The sequence below is a fragment of the Oncorhynchus kisutch genome, linkage group LG28 (assembly GCF_002021735.2).
Source record: "Oncorhynchus kisutch isolate 150728-3 linkage group LG28, Okis_V2, whole genome shotgun sequence".
NCBI classification, from domain to species: Eukaryota; Metazoa; Chordata; class Actinopteri; order Salmoniformes; family Salmonidae; genus Oncorhynchus; species Oncorhynchus kisutch.
The window spans coordinates 30,077,972-30,097,400 of NC_034201.2; the positions used below are offsets into that span (position 1 = coordinate 30,077,972).

At 42.9% G+C, this 19,429-nt stretch overlaps 1 protein-coding gene and 2 long non-coding RNA genes across 4 annotated transcripts in view; 1 reads left to right on the top strand and 2 right to left on the bottom strand.

Moving 5' to 3' along the window:
* The window catches only part of LOC109872916 (roundabout homolog 2), a 115,502-nt gene that overhangs the window by 78,986 nt on the left and 17,087 nt on the right, over positions 1 to 19,429 (top strand). For both annotated transcript variants that reach the window (XM_031808088.1, XM_031808087.1), the window contains 6 exons: positions 9,690 to 9,892; positions 13,355 to 13,436; positions 14,862 to 15,030; positions 17,620 to 17,786; positions 18,081 to 18,202; positions 18,645 to 18,861. In XM_031808088.1, coding sequence (XP_031663948.1) covers positions 9,690 to 9,892; positions 13,355 to 13,436; positions 14,862 to 15,030; positions 17,620 to 17,786; positions 18,081 to 18,202; positions 18,645 to 18,861 — 960 coding nt within the window. The remainder of the gene's footprint in view (positions 1 to 9,689; positions 9,893 to 13,354; positions 13,437 to 14,861; positions 15,031 to 17,619; positions 17,787 to 18,080; positions 18,203 to 18,644; positions 18,862 to 19,429) is intronic.
* LOC116358125 (uncharacterized) lies at positions 13,593 to 14,259 on the bottom strand. The gene is made up of 2 exons (XR_004205992.1): positions 14,108 to 14,259; positions 13,593 to 13,941 (listed from the first exon to the last, which is right to left on the bottom strand). It is a non-coding gene; the product is annotated as an uncharacterized LOC116358125 (long non-coding RNA).
* Positions 16,203 to 18,209, bottom strand: LOC116358124 (uncharacterized). The gene is made up of 3 exons (XR_004205991.1): positions 18,094 to 18,209; positions 17,657 to 17,794; positions 16,203 to 16,253 (listed from the first exon to the last, which is right to left on the bottom strand). It is a non-coding gene; the product is annotated as an uncharacterized LOC116358124 (long non-coding RNA).

Genomic DNA, 19,429 nt, shown 5'->3' on the forward strand with positions numbered 1-19,429 from the left:
ATTCTGCCCCTGAACAAGGCAGTTAACCCACTATTCCAGTTAAGAATATGTTCTTAACTGACTTGACTAGTTAAATAAAGGTTAAATAAAAATCCAGAACTCTAAATAATGTCACGGGTCTCAGTTGAATCTGATATGATTGTCTCGGGTATGTGTAATTTTAACCGACTTGCCTGGAATGTACAGGTCTGAATGCGATTGCTGCAGTATAGACAGAGAGAGACATTTTATAATTTATGCAGCTGCTCTTGCTTTTCAAGAGAAAAGAGCGTGGCGTGTGTAGCTTGTTGTTGGCCAATCATAGAGTTCCTTCGGGAAGTATTCTGATGCCTTGAATTTTCCACGTTTTGTTATAGCCATGTTCTAGCCCTAACCCTAACCCTATAATGACAAAGCAAAAACAGGTGTTAATTTAAATTTGCTAATTTAGAACTGATATTTCACATGTACACAAGTACTCAGACCCTTTACTCAGTACTTTGTTGAAGCACCTTTGGCAGCGATTACATCATTGAGTCTTTTTGGGTATGACGCTACAAGTTTTGCACACCTGTATTTCGGAAGTTTCTCCCATTCTTCTCTGCAGATCCTTTCAAGCTCTCTCAGGTTGGATGGGGAGCATTGCTGCACACCTATTTTCAGGTCTCTCCAGAGATGTTCGATTGGGTTCAAGTCCAGGCTCTGGCTGGGCTGCTCAAGGACAATCAGAGACTTGTCCCGAAGCCACTCCTGCATTGTCTTGGCTGTATGCTTAGGGTCATTGTCCTGTTGGAAGGGGAACCTTCACCCCAGTCTGAAGTCCTGAGCGCTCTGCGACAGGTTTTGGTGGAGTGCTGCAGGGATAGTTGTCCTTCTGGAAGGTTCTTCCATCTCCACAGAGTCACTCTAGAGCTCTGTCAGAGTGACCATCGGGTTCTTAGTCACCTCCCTGACCAAGCCCTTAGCCCCCGATTGCTCGGTTTGGCTGAGCGGCCAGCTCTAGTAAGAGTCTTGGTGGTTACAAACTTCTTCCATTTAAGAATGATGGAGGCCACTGTGTTCCTGGGGACCTTCAATGCTGCAGAATTTATTTGGTACCCTTCTCCAGATCTGTGCCTCGACATAATCCTGTCTCGGAGCTCTTCGGACAATTCCTTCGACCTCATGGCTTGGTTTTTGCTCTGACATGCACTGTCAACTGTGGGACCTATATAGACAGGTGTGTGCCTTTCCAAATCATGTCCAATCAATTGAATTTACCACAGGTGGACTCCAATCAAGTTGTAGAAACATCTCAAGGATGATCAATGGAAACAGGATACACCTGAGCTCAATTTCGAGTCTCATAGCAATACTTATGTGAATAAGGTATGTGTTTTAAAATTTTTTGAATACGTTTGTAAAACAGCTATCTCATTCTCCGGACTGGAGACCGTCGCTGGAGGCTCCGGATTGGAGTCCGTCGTTTGGAGGCTTCGTGCCATGGATCATCACTGGAGGCTTCGTGCCATGGATCATCACTGGAGGCTTCGGGCCATGGATCATAACTGGAGGCTTTTTGCCATGGATCATCACCGGAGGCTTCGTGCCATGGATCATCCCTGGAGGCTGCTTGCCATGGATCATCCCTGGAGGCTTCGTGCTATGGATCATCACTGGAGGCTTCTTGCCATGGATCATCACTGGAGGCTTCGGGCCATGGATCATCACTAGAGGCTTCGTGCCATGGATCATCACTGGAGGCTTCTTGCCATGGGAGCAGGCACAGGACTCACCAGACTGGGGAGACATACAGGAGGCTTAGTTCTTGGCAGAGGCACCGGAGACACTGGGCCGTGGAGGCGCACTGGCGGTCTCGAGCGCAGTGCTGGCACAACCCATTCTGGCTGGATGCTCACCCTAGCCCGGCAGACACAGGGAGCTGGAATGTAGCGCACCGGGTTAAGAATGAGTACTGGAGACACCTTTGTGCTCCACCGCATAACACGGTGCCTGACCAGTACGATGCTCGCCACGGTAAGCACGAGGAGTTGGCTCAGGTCTCCAACCTGACTCAGCCAATCTCCTCGTGTTCCCCCCCCGGTCTCCCGGTCTTTAGTGCCAGCCGCCTTCCTCTCTGCTTCCAGCTCCGCCTTCCTCTCTGCTTCCAGCTGCTCCCACGGCAGGCAATCCTTTCCCGCCAGGATCTCCTCCCATGTCCAGGATCCCTTGCCATTTAGGATGTCCTCCCATGTCCAGTCCTCCTGAACATGCTGTTGATCAGTTTGTGGTGGTGGGAAGTTCTGCCACGGTTGTTTTCTCGTTTGTTGTTTTGTTGGCTTTATTTTTTATAATAAAATAACATTTACGCTCACCACGCTGCGTCTTGGTCCACTTCCTTCAACAGCCGTGACAGATGCACAAATATCCTACCCCTTATAAAAAATTCTAACCTCCCCTGTTATAGTAATGGTGAGAGGTTAGCATGTATTTGGGGTATGATATGTGCATCATTATTGACGATTCATTTAGAACCATCCGTTATCACAGTAGCATCCACATTACTATAGACATGTTTAGAAACATATTATATTATTTTTCACCATAAAAGTGTCCTCAAAATGACACAATGCATAACTTTCCATACATATCTATTGGGTACAAAATAATCTGAAACACATCCTTAAACAAAAAGCAAATGCATCCAACAAGTTTGTAGAGTCACAAGCTTGATATAATCATTGCGTGTTAGGAATATTATACCAAATAATAAACTTTCTACTATTTTAATACACATAAGTGAATTTGTTCCAATACCTTTGGTCCATTAATATATGGGGGACTATGTACAAAAAGTGCTGTAATTTCTAAACGTTTCACCCGATATGAATGAAAATACCCTCAAATTAAAGCGGCCAGTATAACCGGCCAGTATAACCGCACTATAACCTTATTGTTATTGTATAATTTCAAATCCAAAGCGCTGGAGTACAGAGCCAAAATAACAAAACATTTGTCACTGTCCCAATACTTTTGGAGCTTATTGTATATCAGTCCATCCAGGATTCCGCAATTCTGCGATTGCATGTTTTTTGGTAAAATCAACAAATCCATGCATATTATGCAAGGCCTTGCAAATTTGACCAATCAATGCACTATTTCCGCATAAAGCAGTCAAATCATTACATTTACATTTTACATTTTTGTAATTTAGCAGAAACTCTTATCCAGGGCAACTTTCAGTAAGTGCATTCATCTTAAGATAGCTAGGTGGGACAACCAAATGTCTCAGTCATAGTAAGTACATTTTTCCTCAATAAAGTAGCTATCAGCAAAGTCAGTACTAGTGGCGGGGAGTCAAGTGCGAGTGTTAGGAGTGGGTACTGTGAGATTATTTAAGATACTCTTTGAAGAGCTACGGTTGTGTTTTTTGGAAGATGGACAGGGACTCAGAGGGAAGGGAAGCTGATTCCATTGGGGTCCCAGGACAGAGAAGAGCTTTGACTGGGCCGAGCGGGAGGTGCCCTCCCGTAGGGATGGGAGGGCCAAGAGACCAGAGTTGACAAATCATATCAATATTATCACATAAAACTGACCCATCACCACAGTACAAAAAGAGGGCTCACAATTTCAACCAATCACTGCACATTTACAGCATTGTATGGTTCAACCAAGCCACACGTCAACAAACGTTTTCCCTCGTCAGAGCATTTTCAGGACAAATTTGACAAAATCAGGGCATATTAACATGCAAAATGTCAGATACTGTATATGGTTGCAAAGGGAGATATAGGTTTGCAAAGTTTACCAGTAAACTGCCAGAATTTTGGTATCTTTCAAGGATTTTCTGTAATCTTTCACAAGACATCTAGTGGCCCTTTTGGGTACTTTAGATTATTACAGGTGTCTGTAATTAGCTCTGGCCCTCTGTGTGGCATTATCAATGTAAAATATAGTACATAATTAAATAAGATGATTTTAAAATAAACTAAAAAAGCATTATCCTAATTATAAACCATCAACTTAGTGAATACCTTTGGTGTTTAATATGAGTTTTCCAGCATGAAAAATCCTTTATTATTACATGTCAATATGTATTTGTTGTCAATGTTTTGGTGTCAAACTGGTGGCAGTTGTGAATAAAAGTCAACATTTGGAAGAGTTGCAGAGTTAATTGTTTTATTGATTAGGCTATTTTCTGATTAACCATGTGGTCTATCTACTAGAAACTCATGGACAATATGGACACAGATATAAAAAATGAATACTATATATATGAATATTTTTTTGTTAAAGTTATTAGAGTATAAATTACCAAATTTACAATAGATTGCCATAGATTCTTTGTTAATTAACACATTTACTGAAGATTCTCGGGACTTGGTAAATTACCAGTACCTTTGCAACCCTAGTCAGAATTGCCAAGAACACTAGCATTTTTTAAAATGCAAATATCCCAAGAAATCACCGGGAAATAGGGATGATATACATTGATATATATTGTATATCATGATATACGTGATATATATTGTATATTGTTCATACACAACAGCCAATAACCAATCTCCTAAACCCAACCCAGGGCCTTCCTCGTACAAACCCACATTCATATCCCATTACCATCTAACACTTTGGATGCATCCTAAATGGCACTGTATTTGTTTTATAGTGCACTACATTTGAGCAGAGCCCTAGGTCAATGGTAGTGCACTATAAAGGGAAAGGGGTGCCATTTGGGAATTAGTCTATTTCCGACTACCTAATTATCATTTTTTATGCTGACATATGTCATGGACTGCTGTTTTAGCCAATGGACTAGACCCCCAGTCATAGTCCATAGTCCACTGAACTATTGTCATAGTTCAGCCATGGTGTTTGAGTTCACCAACAATATCACTAGCTATGGCTTCAGCAAAAAAAATGAATTTCTGGGTCCCGTAGAAAGACATTTGTCTCATTATGATACAATAAGTCTGTAGTTTTGATATACATTTTGAGGTACATTTTGTGTTAATGATTTGTTTTGGCGACATTGGCTGGGGTACAATCAATCAAAACACTTTAAAAAATGATATATGACAATGTCATTGAGCAGACTTCATGTCAATAGACTACACACTGAAAGTGAGGTACAGTGGTACTTAAGTGATGTTGAAACTGTATGTTGTTCTGTAAGATGTCAGCACACACACAGTAATGTTTACGTGATGGTGTACACACAGACGTACAGAGTTGGCATAGACAGACACATATATGTCCATTGGCTTGCTTCTGTTTGCAGGGCAATGGTGGTTTAGTGAGCCTAAAGCCAAGGCCTGTGCTTCTCTACAGGATGGACAGTCTATGGAGGGATGGGATTTAGTGCCAAGGGGCAAGGTGTACACTATTGATGTAAACTGCATAATGTACTACTTATGTTCTATATAATGCAGAGAGTGCCAATGCAATTAAAATGATAATTATACTGTTCATCTGTGGACACTGTTCACTATTCAGGCACAGGCCCACACACATAACCACTCATGCACACAAACACTCCGCTCCTCCTTCCCATATTTTAGCCTCTATGAAGGTAGATTGACATGTATCCACTTACGCCATATGGCTATTTAGCACACAAAAAAAGCCACATAGTACCAATGCCACACTAGTACCAACTCCTCTGTTCTTAACTGACTTGCCTAGTTAAATAAAGGTTAAATAAATAAATAAAATAAATGGTACGTGATGTGGCAAATGCAGGAATTGTGTCCACAATCCTGGTGGTATGTTGTGAATTATTATGTTTCCTTTCCAATATGTTATTTCATAAAAGTATCCCCTTGGCATCTTGGAATGGAGTCCAATATCTCAAACCCAATTTCAGCATGTACTGTACACAATCTCAGCAGTCCAACGTCCTTGGTTTTACCATTAGAACTTTTAGATGCATTGGAGAGGGAATGGTAAATGCCAAAGTAATTGACTCGTCAATGACTTATTCATGGTCCTCCGCCTCCCTCACGCCGCTCGACACAAAAATAGTTTTCCAGGTCTACACAAATTAATATTTAATTATTCAGTGCTACTTTGACATGTTAAGCCATAACATTGCTGTCTAATGGGAGAAAGCAATATGAAGATTTTTTTGTAAATGTAACCGATCAGCTCGATTCGGTCTTATGTAGCAACATTTGAAATGGTGTTTTTTACATTGAATAAATGTAGCGACTCAGAGCTAGAAAATGGTATATCACACACTACAGCTGAGGAACAATGGGAAAGTAATTCTGCTTGGAAAACCTAACTTTTGAGAAAATGGCCTTTGAATGTTTTGGCACACCTATTGGAGAGCTCCTCTTTGTCTACACCCATTCAGCATCGTTCACACCCTCTTAAGCTTTAACCCCAACCATCTCTTTAATCCGAGCGTTCTGTCCTAACAACAGCAGTCAAGCACCCAGGCTAACTGGCTAACGTTGGCTAGCTTGCTAGCTACTTCCAGACACAAATGAGAGAACAGCTCACTCTGACCATTATCTTTGCCCTAGTAGAGCTGATTAGGCTGTTTTTATGTTATCCAGAGCGCTGGTGACTGCTGGCAACAATTTACGCTTTTTTGCCCACGTTTACTGACTCCGGCCATATTCAATGGGTGTGGAGCGTTCGTAAATTCGTCAGTTATTCTGCACTCTGGCACACTCAGACGAGAGTGCTCTGAAATCAGAGTAAAAAGCCAGAGCAAATTTACCAGCTATATCTATCAACAGTTGTCACAATGACATCATTAACATTCTATTGTAATGGTTACCTGCATAGTGGAATCTTTCGCTAAGACATGTAGCTAGCTAGCTAAACAATGAACCACAATCCCAACTCATGACATTACTACTCTGCATGAATCTGCAGATAGCTAACCAACCAGTCTCAATGTCAGTTAGCTAACATTAGGCTATAACTAGCAAAGTAAATGGCTCTGAGATATGAATAATATTACAACACAGATCATTCACGTAATGTTAGCTAGTTGACCTAACAACAGCAGTCAAGCATCCAAGCTAACTGGCCAACGTTGGCTAGCTTGCTAGCTATTTCCAGATACACATGAGAGAACAGCTCACTCTGACCATTTTACTCGCCCTAGCAGAGCTGGTTAGGCTGTTTTTATGTTATCCAGAGCGTTGGTGATTGCAACTGTGATACTGGCAACAATTTAATTACACTTTTTTTGCCAACGTCTACTGACACCGGGCATATTCAACGGGTGTTGAGCGTTCTTAAATTTGACGGTTATTCATACACGTAATGTTAGCTAGTGAGCCAGCCAAGTAACATTAGCTAGTGAGCTAACAGTACACTAACTTTATATGAAAACAACTTTCTGACAAATTTAGAAATGTGTAATATCTGAAAATGTAGCTAGCCAGACTATCTTACCCGTATACATGGATGAACACTTCTCCTTCTGTCACGGATGCCATGGTTGCCCTTAGTTTGAAGATGTAATACGGAGACAGGGCTCCTTAACTATTATACTCTAATTCCACTGATTTCAAAACTCGGTCCTCCAGAAAGTGGAGAGCAACAACAAGTATGCAGTTCTACTACACGATATATATACAAAAATTAGCCAGGTTAGACAGGATTACCTACACATACTGACCAGTTCAAAAATACAGAAGCGGGCTACATGGCAGACCAATAAGAACTCATCTCTCTGCATGTCCAGCCCACTCATTATCTCAGCCAATCATCGCCTTACTGTGAATGAAGTGCATTGAACACACAAATGTATAGAGTAACCGGAGCCCACAGATTTACATCATCGCGGCGTATAGCCTGAAACCATGAGGTTTGTCTAACCTGGTCCTTGGCCAGTTGAGGGAACTTGATTTGGTGGTTTTCTCCTACCATTGTTCAAACAAAACGGAACCCAACAGCTTTTTGGCGTCTTAGCTATAAAAGCAGGGTTAGTTATTAACATTAGCTAGTGTGAGTCATCAGGCTACTTATCAGCCTCACAGCAGTCAAGCAATGCATTCCGCCAAGAGTCATTCACAATCTAGTCCGCTTGCAGCCACAATTAGACCTCATATTTGTTTGCCTGGCAATTATCAAATGTACATTGTTTAAATCACACATTTACAAGTCTCCGTCAAAATGACAGCTCCAATAAGCCCCCTATGGTGAACGGCATGTGAACGAGAGGCTCATAAAACCAAACATACTCTTTCAAGTTTTCAGTTCATCATTCACCGTTAGGGGGTCCTGCAGTTATATACTGCACTGTAACTGCAGTTATACTGCACTGTAACTACAGTTATAATACAGTGTACTGCAGTTATACTGCACTGTAACTGCAGTTATACTGCACTGTAACTGCAGTTATACTGCACTCTGACTGCAGTTATAATACAGTGTACTGCAGTTATACTGCACTCTGACTGCAAGGATGTGGCTATCGAGCTAGTATCAACAAGGGCTTTCCACGACCCTGCCAAGCCGCACTGCTCGCTTAACCCAAAAGCCAGTCGCACCAATGTGTCGGAGGAAACATGTCTGTCTGATAGTATGATGGTCAAAGATAAAGTATAAAAATAAAGTCAAAATAAAACATAATAAAAAGTACGTTTGAATGACACTGAGGGGCAGTGTTTTTACATCTAATGCTGGTTTGCCTGAGGCTGATGCCGTGCAGGTGTTTGTACACATGCATATACACACACTCTCATTCAAATACACACATGTAAATAGTGCCAGACATGCACTCAAACATATACAGTTGGCCTTGTTGTTATGATTTTAGTTGTCCTTGATGTCCTTTGGTTTGTTTCCATTCTTGTTTTCTGTTTTATTTTGTCTATTTCTTTTTCTCATGAGTTCATTTTCTTGGCTTGTTGGTGCATTGGGGGGGTTCTTGGGGGTGGGGAATGGAATTTTAAAAAAATATTGGGAGAGGTGACTGTGGGAGGGGTCTCGGATGGTTGAGCGACAGGTATGGGGAACTGTGGGGGGGATCTTGGAGGGTTGGCGTCCCCGTTTTTTTTGGCCTTGTGGGAGATCTGTCGACGTGCCCTTGAGCAGGGCGTTGACCCTGGATGCTTCTGTGTGTCGCTCTGAATGGGAGTCTGTTGGATGACTGGTGTGGTGTAGTTGTTGAGGGGCTTCACTGCAAGTATATTGTATGTTTTGGATATTCAATAAAAAAAATACGAATTAAAAATGTTAAAAAATCACAGACCAGCTGACGACCGAAGTCACCTTACAGGCGCCCGGCCCACCACAAGGAGTCGCTAGAGTGCAATGGGACAAGGAAATCCTAGCCAGCCAAACCCTCCCCTAACACTGACAATTGTGCGCCGTCTCATGGGTACGGCTGGCTGTGACACAGCCTGGGATTGAAGTGACGCATCAAAGTGACACGATGCAGTGCCTTAGACCGCTGCGCCACTCGGGAGGCCCCTGGATTGGAGTATTTTAACAAGGCTGAGTGACTGGCGGCTTCAAGGTTTCTCCATGCTGCAAACGTTTAGGATACATTAACGTAACATGCCATAACTGTTACGTTAATTAACTATTACGATTCATTTATGTATATTCGTTTTTCTATGATCTCTAAAACAGCTATCTCATGAATATATAGCAATGTGTTTGTATTCTGTAGCTGGTTGGTGGAGGATGGTCCTCCAAGAGAATACACTCAACTACCCTCTCTCGTAACGTATCTCTCTCTCCTTCCCTCCCCCACACAGCATCCTCCGACCGAGTCCCACCCATCATCCGCCAAGGACCGGCCAATCAAACGCTGGCGCCGGGCTCCACTGCCCATTTACAGTGCCACGTGATGGGCAACCCTCTGCCCAGCATTCAATGGGAGAAGGATGGCCAGAGGATCCTGGGAGATGAGCGTGTCAGCCTGATGGAGAACGGAATGTTCCAGATCACAAACCTGCAGGTACCTGAAAATAACTTAAATAGAACGTTCCCAATAATTCTTAAGAACATAGAAAGAATGCTCCCAATAATGCTCATGAACGCTGCAAGAATGTTCCCATTGATTCTCTTTCCATCCTCCTTCGTAAATGCCATCACTCCCTGGATATTAGTAAATGAAATTAAATGCTTCACATTTCCTCTCAATGCACTCCAAGTCTCATCATGGCCAATCTTCTGAGCTAATTCTCCTAGGTGATACTAAACAACCGCATGCAGTCACAACTGAGTGCTGTTTCCAATGCAATCCAATCAACTTCTCAGCCTTAATGGTATTTAGCTTAAATTCATTTATTGTACTATTATGACTCACTGCAAGTCACAGCAATAGGCATAGCAGTTTTGAGATGCCACGGCAAAGCAACCTGTCCATTTGATATATTGATATTTACTCATTGAGCGTCATACAGGTCATAGTAGCCGTCCACTCTAAAACACAACTCAGCAATCTAATGCAATCTAATTGAGAAGCAGATATTAATATTGGAATACTGGCAGAGTGGCTTTTTTATGGTTTATGGGTGAGTCAGTGATTTAGTGATTGGTGGTCGAGTTTCTGTGGCGTCATAAAGCTTGGCGGTGATGCATACTCGCCAAGGTAATGAACGAGTGCAATCGTTAGTGGTAGTATATGCACGGATAATGATATACATTCTACCAAGAGCTCTCTGGGGTTGCGGGCTGCACCTGCAACCCGCAGGTTGTGTGTGTGTGTGGCGAGCTTCGGGACCAGCTGACGCGTTAATTAATTGATTGTTGGGCCCAGAGCGATTAACGATCGCCATGACTTTAATTAAATCCTTGTAGAGGTTTTGAGAGAGGCCGAGAAGGAGAGACCAAGAGAGAAAAAAGATTAAGTCAAGCATCTCAATGTACCAAAACATTTTTCATGCACTCAAGATGTAGAAAACACTCTTTGGTACTTCCTCTAATGACTGTATTAGAGAATTTCTCACATCTCGACTTGCCTCGACTAGATGGACTGTACTTATGGCCAATTCTATCTTTTTGAAACTTGGACACTGTCCCTGTTTGTTTTTAATTGCTCTCCTTCCCTTTTATCAGGGTGCTCATCTTTTAACTAAAGCAGAGTGGGGCACAGGAAGTTGACTTCTGGTGGAGGTAGGAGAGGTGAGAGAGGAGGGTGGGGTGGAGAAGAGAGGGCAGGGGACCCGACAGATGGTCGGTTTGTTCCTCTCTGTGACTGAAGAGATGCCCATTACCCCGGGACCAGAGCAAGAACGAGGGGGGTGGAAAGAAAATAGATGAGAAAGAAAGACAGGATATTGAGATGAGAGAGAAACAGAACACAACACAGAAGACAAGGAAGATGCTACAATATAGAGAAAGAGTGCACTCGAGATGATATCAGAACAGCGAGGATGTGGAGAAAATAAAAAACTCTTGCCTCCTTCATACATTTTTAACAATCTGTTTAGCGCAGCACCCAAAGCTGCCAACCATGATTAATAGTTAGATGCCAGGCCATTTACCCCTTCCCACTCCTCTCCTCCAATCACCAGTCACCAACATGGACCTGCCGCCACAGACAGCCACATCCTTGGCTGCCATACAGGTCCGTTCAGGGTCAGCCGGCCTATAGGAAGAGAGAAGGAAGAGTGATGTACTGTTCGACTTGGAGTCACCTCTCCTGTCTCTCTTGGGGCTTTTAGACAGGGCACTTAGACTTGTGTAATGCCATCGCCACTGCAACTGGCCAGTCAGCCACACACACACACACACACACACACACACACACACACACACACACACACACACACACACACACACACACACACACACAAGTAGTGGATGGCATCCAAGCACCAACCACATTGCAGCATTATATTGATTGCATTGTGTTGTCTCGCTTTGTGTTTTTGTAGTGTGCTTTGCATATAAGAGTGGTTGGTGCTTTGCATATAAGAGTGGTTTTAAATTAACCAAAAGGTCTGAAAACCTAGTTGTTAGTTTGAAATCTGTGTTTGTGTGATTGTGTAGCCCACTAACCTGCAAGCGGGTGGCCGTGAGCTGTCACCATCATTAGATCCTTGTCTGCAAATTAAAGTCTCTACATCTTCCACTGTTGTGAGCAATTTCTAGCCCCTGTCTAGCTCTGAGCTTCCCAATGAATTTTTAATGACCCACACTTAGTCTCTCACACACACTTACAAACACACACACACACACACACACACACACACACACACACACACACACACACACACACACACACACACACACACACACACACACACACACACACACACACACACACACACACACACACACACACACACACACACACACACACACACACACACACACACACACACACACACACACACACACACACACACACACACACACACACACACACACACACACACACAACGTTTCCCTTGCTAGTAGCATGGCTATGGATCATCAGCCCGTATTGCTGCTTACTGTTGAGTGCTCAGTATGCAGCACAGTCAGAGCCACAGAAATATGAAGTGCTGTATGAGCCGCAGAAGTTTGCAGACCCCTCTGGTTACATATTCCACCTCTTTTCAATGTCATGTTCATTATGCCCAGCACAATACCATTGTCTACATAATGTGAACAGTCCTTTAACCTCCTTTAAATGTTGGGGTACAACAGTTGAACTAAGCTTATGAGGCATTTATAAGTTAGTGTTCTTTAAAAATCAATTGGTAGATATAATACATTTATAAGTCCAAAAATGTATCTAGCAATGGCAGATTGCCCCTTAAAACTCTCACATTGGTACCAAAGGATCAGGGCCCATATTTATAAAGTCTTTCATAGTAGGAATGCTGATCTATTATCAGTTTTGCCTTTTAGATCTTAATGAATACAATTACATGGACAGTGGGGACCTGATCCTAGATCAGAAACTCTAACCCGAGACGCTTTATGTGCACAGGCCCAGAGGTGATATCATAAAGAAAACTAAAATAACAGCACATATGCTCCAAACCCTTTTTGAGGAACTGTGGTTTCTCTATTAAGGGACTAGCTAGCAGTGTTACAGCTACATGTGAGACTTAATTGACAGCAAAGCTTAATGTTACTCTTTATTAATGTTCATGCGACCATATGAGCGCAAATGTACATATCCAACAACTATGTTCCAATAGAACATACTGTAAATAGAATAGTTCCCCATTAACCATTATGAGAATAGTACTTATTAGATCAGAGCAATAAAACATATGGGTATCTTTGGGGAGATAGACAGAATTATTATACATAGTTAACAGTCTTTGGAGACTATGGATAGCCCATAGATTCTAGGTAGATGTTAATGTTGACTTATCTGGAAAGATTTGCTCCAGAACACCTGAATGGGAAAAGGCAAAGGCATTGTGCTTCTGTGCATATACACCGATGTTAACTAGGCCCTCACTCTTGTTGCCAGGAAACCGACTCTGGGGCCTATACCTGCATGGCTTCCAGCTCCAGCGGAGAAACGATGTGGAGCGGCGTACTCACTGTTAAAGGTAAATGCCCACACACGTAGACACGCGCGCACACACACATGCACACGGACACAGTGAATGGTAAATCTACTGTAATAAACTCCTCCCTACAGTATTAGATTGCCTCTGCAATGTCATTGTCACGTTTACATGAAGGATCGGGAGACAGACGCAGGAATGCGTAATAGTTTTTATTATTAAGCACAAATTACTGCGTGCCGTGTAAAGGCACGGGGGGGATCCGTGACAGCAGAGCAACGACACCGGCTTCGAGGACAATCACAGGAATGCAGTGCAGGTCGATCAGGACCCGATGCAGCTGCTGAAGTTGCGTCGGACGGGCCAGTTGCTGCTGCCAAAGTTGCGGCGGCATCGGACGGACCAGTAGCAGTGGCGCCGGACAAACTAGTTGCAGCATCGTCGGACGGGCCAGTTGTAGCTGCCGAAGTTGCAGCAACGCCAGACGGACCAGTCGCAGTATTGTCGGACGGGACATTCCCGCTGTCTCCCTTAATGGTCGATTATTCTGTCACGTTGGTAACAATGATTTGGGAGACAGACGCAGGAATGTGAAAAAAAAATAAAAAATTAAGCACAAATTACGGCGTGCCATGTAAAGGCATGGGGACAAAGACCAAACACCATGTAACAGAAACACAGGGTAGAAACCCAAACAAAAAAACTTGGAGTACCTTGAATAAATAAATCTGCGCACAATGATTAACACATGGGACGAGACCCGTAATCATCTGCGCAATCCACAAGGGCACGAAAGCCCAAAACACACACAGGTAGGTACTCAAACGCACCAACTGACATTGTAACAATAATCAACCCCCAAATGGAAACCAAAGGGCACATATATACAAATACAATCAGTGGGAATAGGGGCCAGGTGTGTTCCAGAAATATCCGTGACAGTCATGCCCATATAAGATCATTGAATCAAGAAATAAGGCAGAGGTCTTGTGATATTGTGGTTGAAATCACACCTAGGGGCGTTGCTTGGCCCATGGCGAAGCAGAGGGATGATGAGTTGGAATAAGTAGTGTCTTATTGCTGTTATGAAATGCTAATGTTTGATGAAGCTTGATAAGATGGTATTTAGTGCCTACTAATTCACAACTAAACTGTTATTCAGCCAGTCCGTCAAAGTCAGTTACTGTGATCAGGGCTGGGGTGTCGGTTCCATTTCAACTCCTTATTGACAATAATGTTGCTTTTCAATTCGTACTTGACAGAATTTATATGGAATTGACCTTATTGCATGAATTATTTATTTGTAACTCTTTAGACCACAAAAGGGCTTCCAACAACAGTTATATTGAGAATGGTACTACTAAATATAGGAGATTCACTACCATCCAGCTACCCTCTCATCCTCTGTCTCTATTGTCTCTTTTTAAATGCATTTTAAATAAAGTTTGATTTGATTGTGATTTTCAGAGAGTGGAGGTTCGTCTGTGCCCCAGGCATCAGAACCCTTCCAGCTACCGGGACCTCCCCAGAAGCCTGTGGTGACCGACGTGACCCGCAACAGTGTCACCCTCACCTGGCAGCCCAACGCCCATGAGGGGGGGGCTGCCGTCACCTCCTACATCATCGAGGCCTTCAGGTGGGTGGAGTCGACAGTAGAAGATAGACCTGGGCTGCGTTCTGTAGGGCTCAACCTTGTGGTACATTCTGTAGAACAGACAGAAAGACAGATGTGTGTCAGCACATGAGCCGTGTTAGCCGGGCATGACAGGCAGGAGGGCTCACACACCCCCCCCCCCTGCTAAGCCACTCCCCAAATCTCCCAGCTGCCCCCACTTTGCTTTTATTCCACATCAAACAAATCAAAATCAAATCACATTTTATTGGTCGCAAACACATATTTAGCAGATGTTATTGCGGGTTTTACGTCCGTCGTTAGATGAATGAGACCAAAGCACAGCGTGGAAAGTGTTCATGATTTTAAAAACTGAACTCAGACAAAACAACAAAATAGAAAACGGAACATAAAGTTCTGCAGCGCTAAACAGCAACAATGCAAAAACAAGATCCCACTATCTAAGGTGTGAAAAAGGGCTGCCTAAGTATGATCCCCAATCAGAGACACCGATAGACAGCTGCCTCTGATTGGGAACCCTACCCGGCCAACAAAGAAATAGAAAAACTAGAATGCACACCAAAATCACACCCGACCAAACCAAATAGAGAAATAAAAAGGCTCTCAGAGGTCAGGGTGTGACAGCGGATGTAGCGAAATGCTTGTGTTCCTAGCTCCAACAGTTCAGTAATATCTAACAATTCACAACAATCTAAAAGTAAAATAAAGGAATTAAGAAATAATTAATACTGGATATATATTATTTAAAATATTAGGACGAGCAATGTCAGTGTATGTGCAGGTAGCCTGCGGCAGGTAGCCTAGTGGTTAGAGCATTGGACTTAATCCCCGAGCTGACAAGGTAAAAATCTGTCGTTCTGCCCCTGAACAAGGCAGTTAACCCACTGTTCCTAGGCCATCATTGAAAATAAGAATTTGTTCTTAACTGACTTGCATAGTTAAATAAAGGCAAAAATAAAATAAATATATACAGTACCAGTCAAAATTTTGGACACACCTACTCATTCAAGGGTTTTTCTTTATTTAGACTATTTTCTACATTGTAGAATAGTAGTCAAGTCATCAAAACTATGAAATAACACATATGGAATCATGAAGTAACTAAGAAAGTGTTAAACAAATCAAAATATATTTTATATGAGATTCTTCAAAGTAGCCACCGTTTGCCTTGATGACAGCTTTGCATACTCTTGGCATTCTCTCAACCAGCTTCATGAGGTATTCACCTGGAAGGAATGCATTTCAATTAACAGGTGAGCCTTGTAAAAAGTAAAGTTGTAGAATTTCTTTCCTTCTTATTGCATTTCAGCCAATCAGTTGTGTTGTGACAAGATAGCGTTGGTATACAGAAGATAGCCCTATTTGGTAAAAGACCAAGTCCATATTATGGCAAGAACAGATCAAAAAAGCAAAGAGAAACAACAGTCCATCATTACTTTAAAGGAATGAAGGTCAGTCATTTCGGAAAATTTCCTTGAATGCAGTTGCAAAAACCATCAAGTGGTTTGTAATGACACACACATAAACACAAGGGTGATCAACTTAGCGCGCCTTCATGGAAATTAGTGGGGTAATCTAAAATGGTAATGAATTTAAATGCGGATGGCACAGACAGACAAGTCCTTGGGCTATTGTACGCTGAGAGGAATTTTGCCCCCTCCCAACCTGACTCACTAGCCCCCTCATCCCTCTTCTCTCACCTTGCCCCCTGGGCAGTAGTTAGCACCGTGCCAAGTGGGCAAAATTGTGCTGGGGGCTGGGAGTGTCCAGGGAGAGAGAAGTGGGGATGAGTATGTGTGTGACAATGGGGAGATGGAATCCTGACACATTGTTACTGTATGAAGAATGGCAGATGTACCATTCTAAAGGATATGCATGTTTATTGGGAAAGAGTGTATGTTTACGTGTGTATCTGAGTTTTCCTGTGTGTGTGTGCGTCCCACGCATCAGCCTCTCCTCCGACAAAGTGACCTTAGATTTATCACTACCAGTATTGGGTGGTCTGCTAGAGGAATATTTATGGCTCGCGCAGCTTTTATATCTCTGTCGCCTAATTGCACATTTAGCTGTAAAGTCACTAGTCTGCTGCTGTCTCTGGCAAGATGAAGAAAATAAAAAGTGAACGAATGGAGAGAAATTAGAAAAAATGTCCAAAGTGAGGGGTGGAGGAGGTTGTCATGTGACCATGCCACTAAATAATAAGAGGTGACATTTAATCTAAATAAGAAGAGTCAGGAGAGGAAAATGCGGGACCGTCAAAGCCAAAGAAGCTCAACATGTTTTCCTCTACCTTCATCAGATGCGTTGTTCACAAGATTTATCACAGAGCGAAATAGTATCATTATGCAAGTGATCTCACACATTTTCATAAAAACAAGCAATTTTAAAAGGACAAAAAAATACAAGACTTGACATACACAGCTGGCATTATTGTTGTTGTAATCAGAATGAAGACAGTGAATAATAGTTTATCACTATAGAGTAATGACATCGTTGTCACTACAGGGTATAAGGAAGGCTTGCCTTGCACAGTAACTTTACTAACATAAGTGGAAATGACACAACATCATTGTCTGTGGTCTCTTACTCTAGCCAATCAGCAGGCAGTACGTGGCAAACGGTGGCTGACCTGGTAAAGTTGGAGAAACACACTGTCAGTGGTCTCTTTCCCAACACCATCTACCTGTTCATCGTCCGAGCGGTCAACGCCTACGGGCTGAGTGACCCCAGCCCCATCTCTGAGCCCGTCCGCACACAAGGTCAGTACCTGGGAGGGGATATAACAGCTTTACTGGACATTTACTATGAAAGACAATTGAAAAAAAATGTAAGCATTACAAGGTGGTTGTTAGTGTAGAGAGAGCGTGAAAAGTTTGAAAGTAAAACCTTTTTTTCTCAAATTTTGAAGCATTTCATCATGAAAGCATGGCGGTTTGAAGGCTTCATAAAAATGATTTAGATTATTTCAATCAAGTGTATATGAGCTACAGTAAGCATCTACTATAGTTTTACTGTTATTGTCTGTCTGATGTTTGTTAATGTTGTGTTTGCAGATGGGAGTCCTACAGGTCAGGGAGTGGACCACAGGCAGGTCCAGAGAGAGTTGGGAGAGGTGGGTGTTCATCTTCAGGAGCCTGTCACACTCACTGCCTCCAGTGTTCAAGTATCATGGATGGTGAGTACCCTGACCTGAGTTTTTACATCTGTAACGATGTGCGCTGAGAGTCGGGAAGAAAGTTCAGGTAGTGAGTGTTTAAAAAAAAAATGCGGAACATAATACAAAACAAGAAACACTAACAGCACACAGACAGGAAACTGAAACAGAAACAATGACGCCAGGGGAAGGAACCAAAGGGAGTGACATATATAGGAAGGTAATCAGGGAAGTGAGTCTGATGACCTGCAGGTGAGCGTAACGACGGTGACAGGTGTGCGCCATAACGAGCAGCCTGCTGACCTAGAGGCCGGAGAGGGAGCACACGTGACACCATCAGTTGTACTTTCACACTCTGGAATGTTTTTTTTACTGTATATCCATTTCCAAGGGCAGTACAACTGTAATTCATAAATGTCTCTTTTTTTCTCTCTTTCCACCCCTTTCTTCTGTCCCTCCCCAGGTAGACCGTCAGTCCCAGTACATCCAGGGCTACCGGCTCCTCTACCGGCCCAGTGGTGGCACCTGGCAGCTGCAGGATATCAAGGCCCCGTCAGAGCGCCTGGCCGTGGTCGCCAACCTGCTCACAGGCACAGAGTATGAGATCAAGATCCGGCCCTACTTCGACGAGTTCCAGGGCAAGGACAGTCGGCTGCTGTTGATCAGAACAGCAGCGGAAGGTATGACTGGCTTGAAGCTACTGATACTCACAACTTCTGATGAGACTGACACAAGCCCTTATGAGACAGAGGCTCTCCTAATATGGACATGGTACACTTGAGATCGCCTATGTCCATAATGGAGGGAATGGTGGGTAACAAGGGTTTTAAAATAGGTTTTTCTCAATGGGACTTCCAGGTTCAAATAAAGGCTTTTAAAGTGGCGATTGATTGGTCATACTCAGACGTTGCTGTCAAAGAAAATGTGCCCTCAGTCAATTCACCCAGCAAAATAAGGGTGAAATACAAAATACATTCTAGAAGTGGTTTTAAATAAAACCTTTTAGTACTTGTCTTGAAACATTTTGAGGACTCTGTCTTTTTGAAAATAGCTAGCTGTTCAGGAGCCTCTAGGAGTCACATCACAGTCGAAGCAATTGGATTGCAATTCCAAACACCTGTGTGACCTTTACATCCTGTTATGAAGACGAAGCACTGTTTATAGTTCAATGACCATTTGATGGCATTTGATGGAGTCGGCCATTTTCATCATTCTCAAATCATATTTTCGCTATTTTGCCAAATGCCC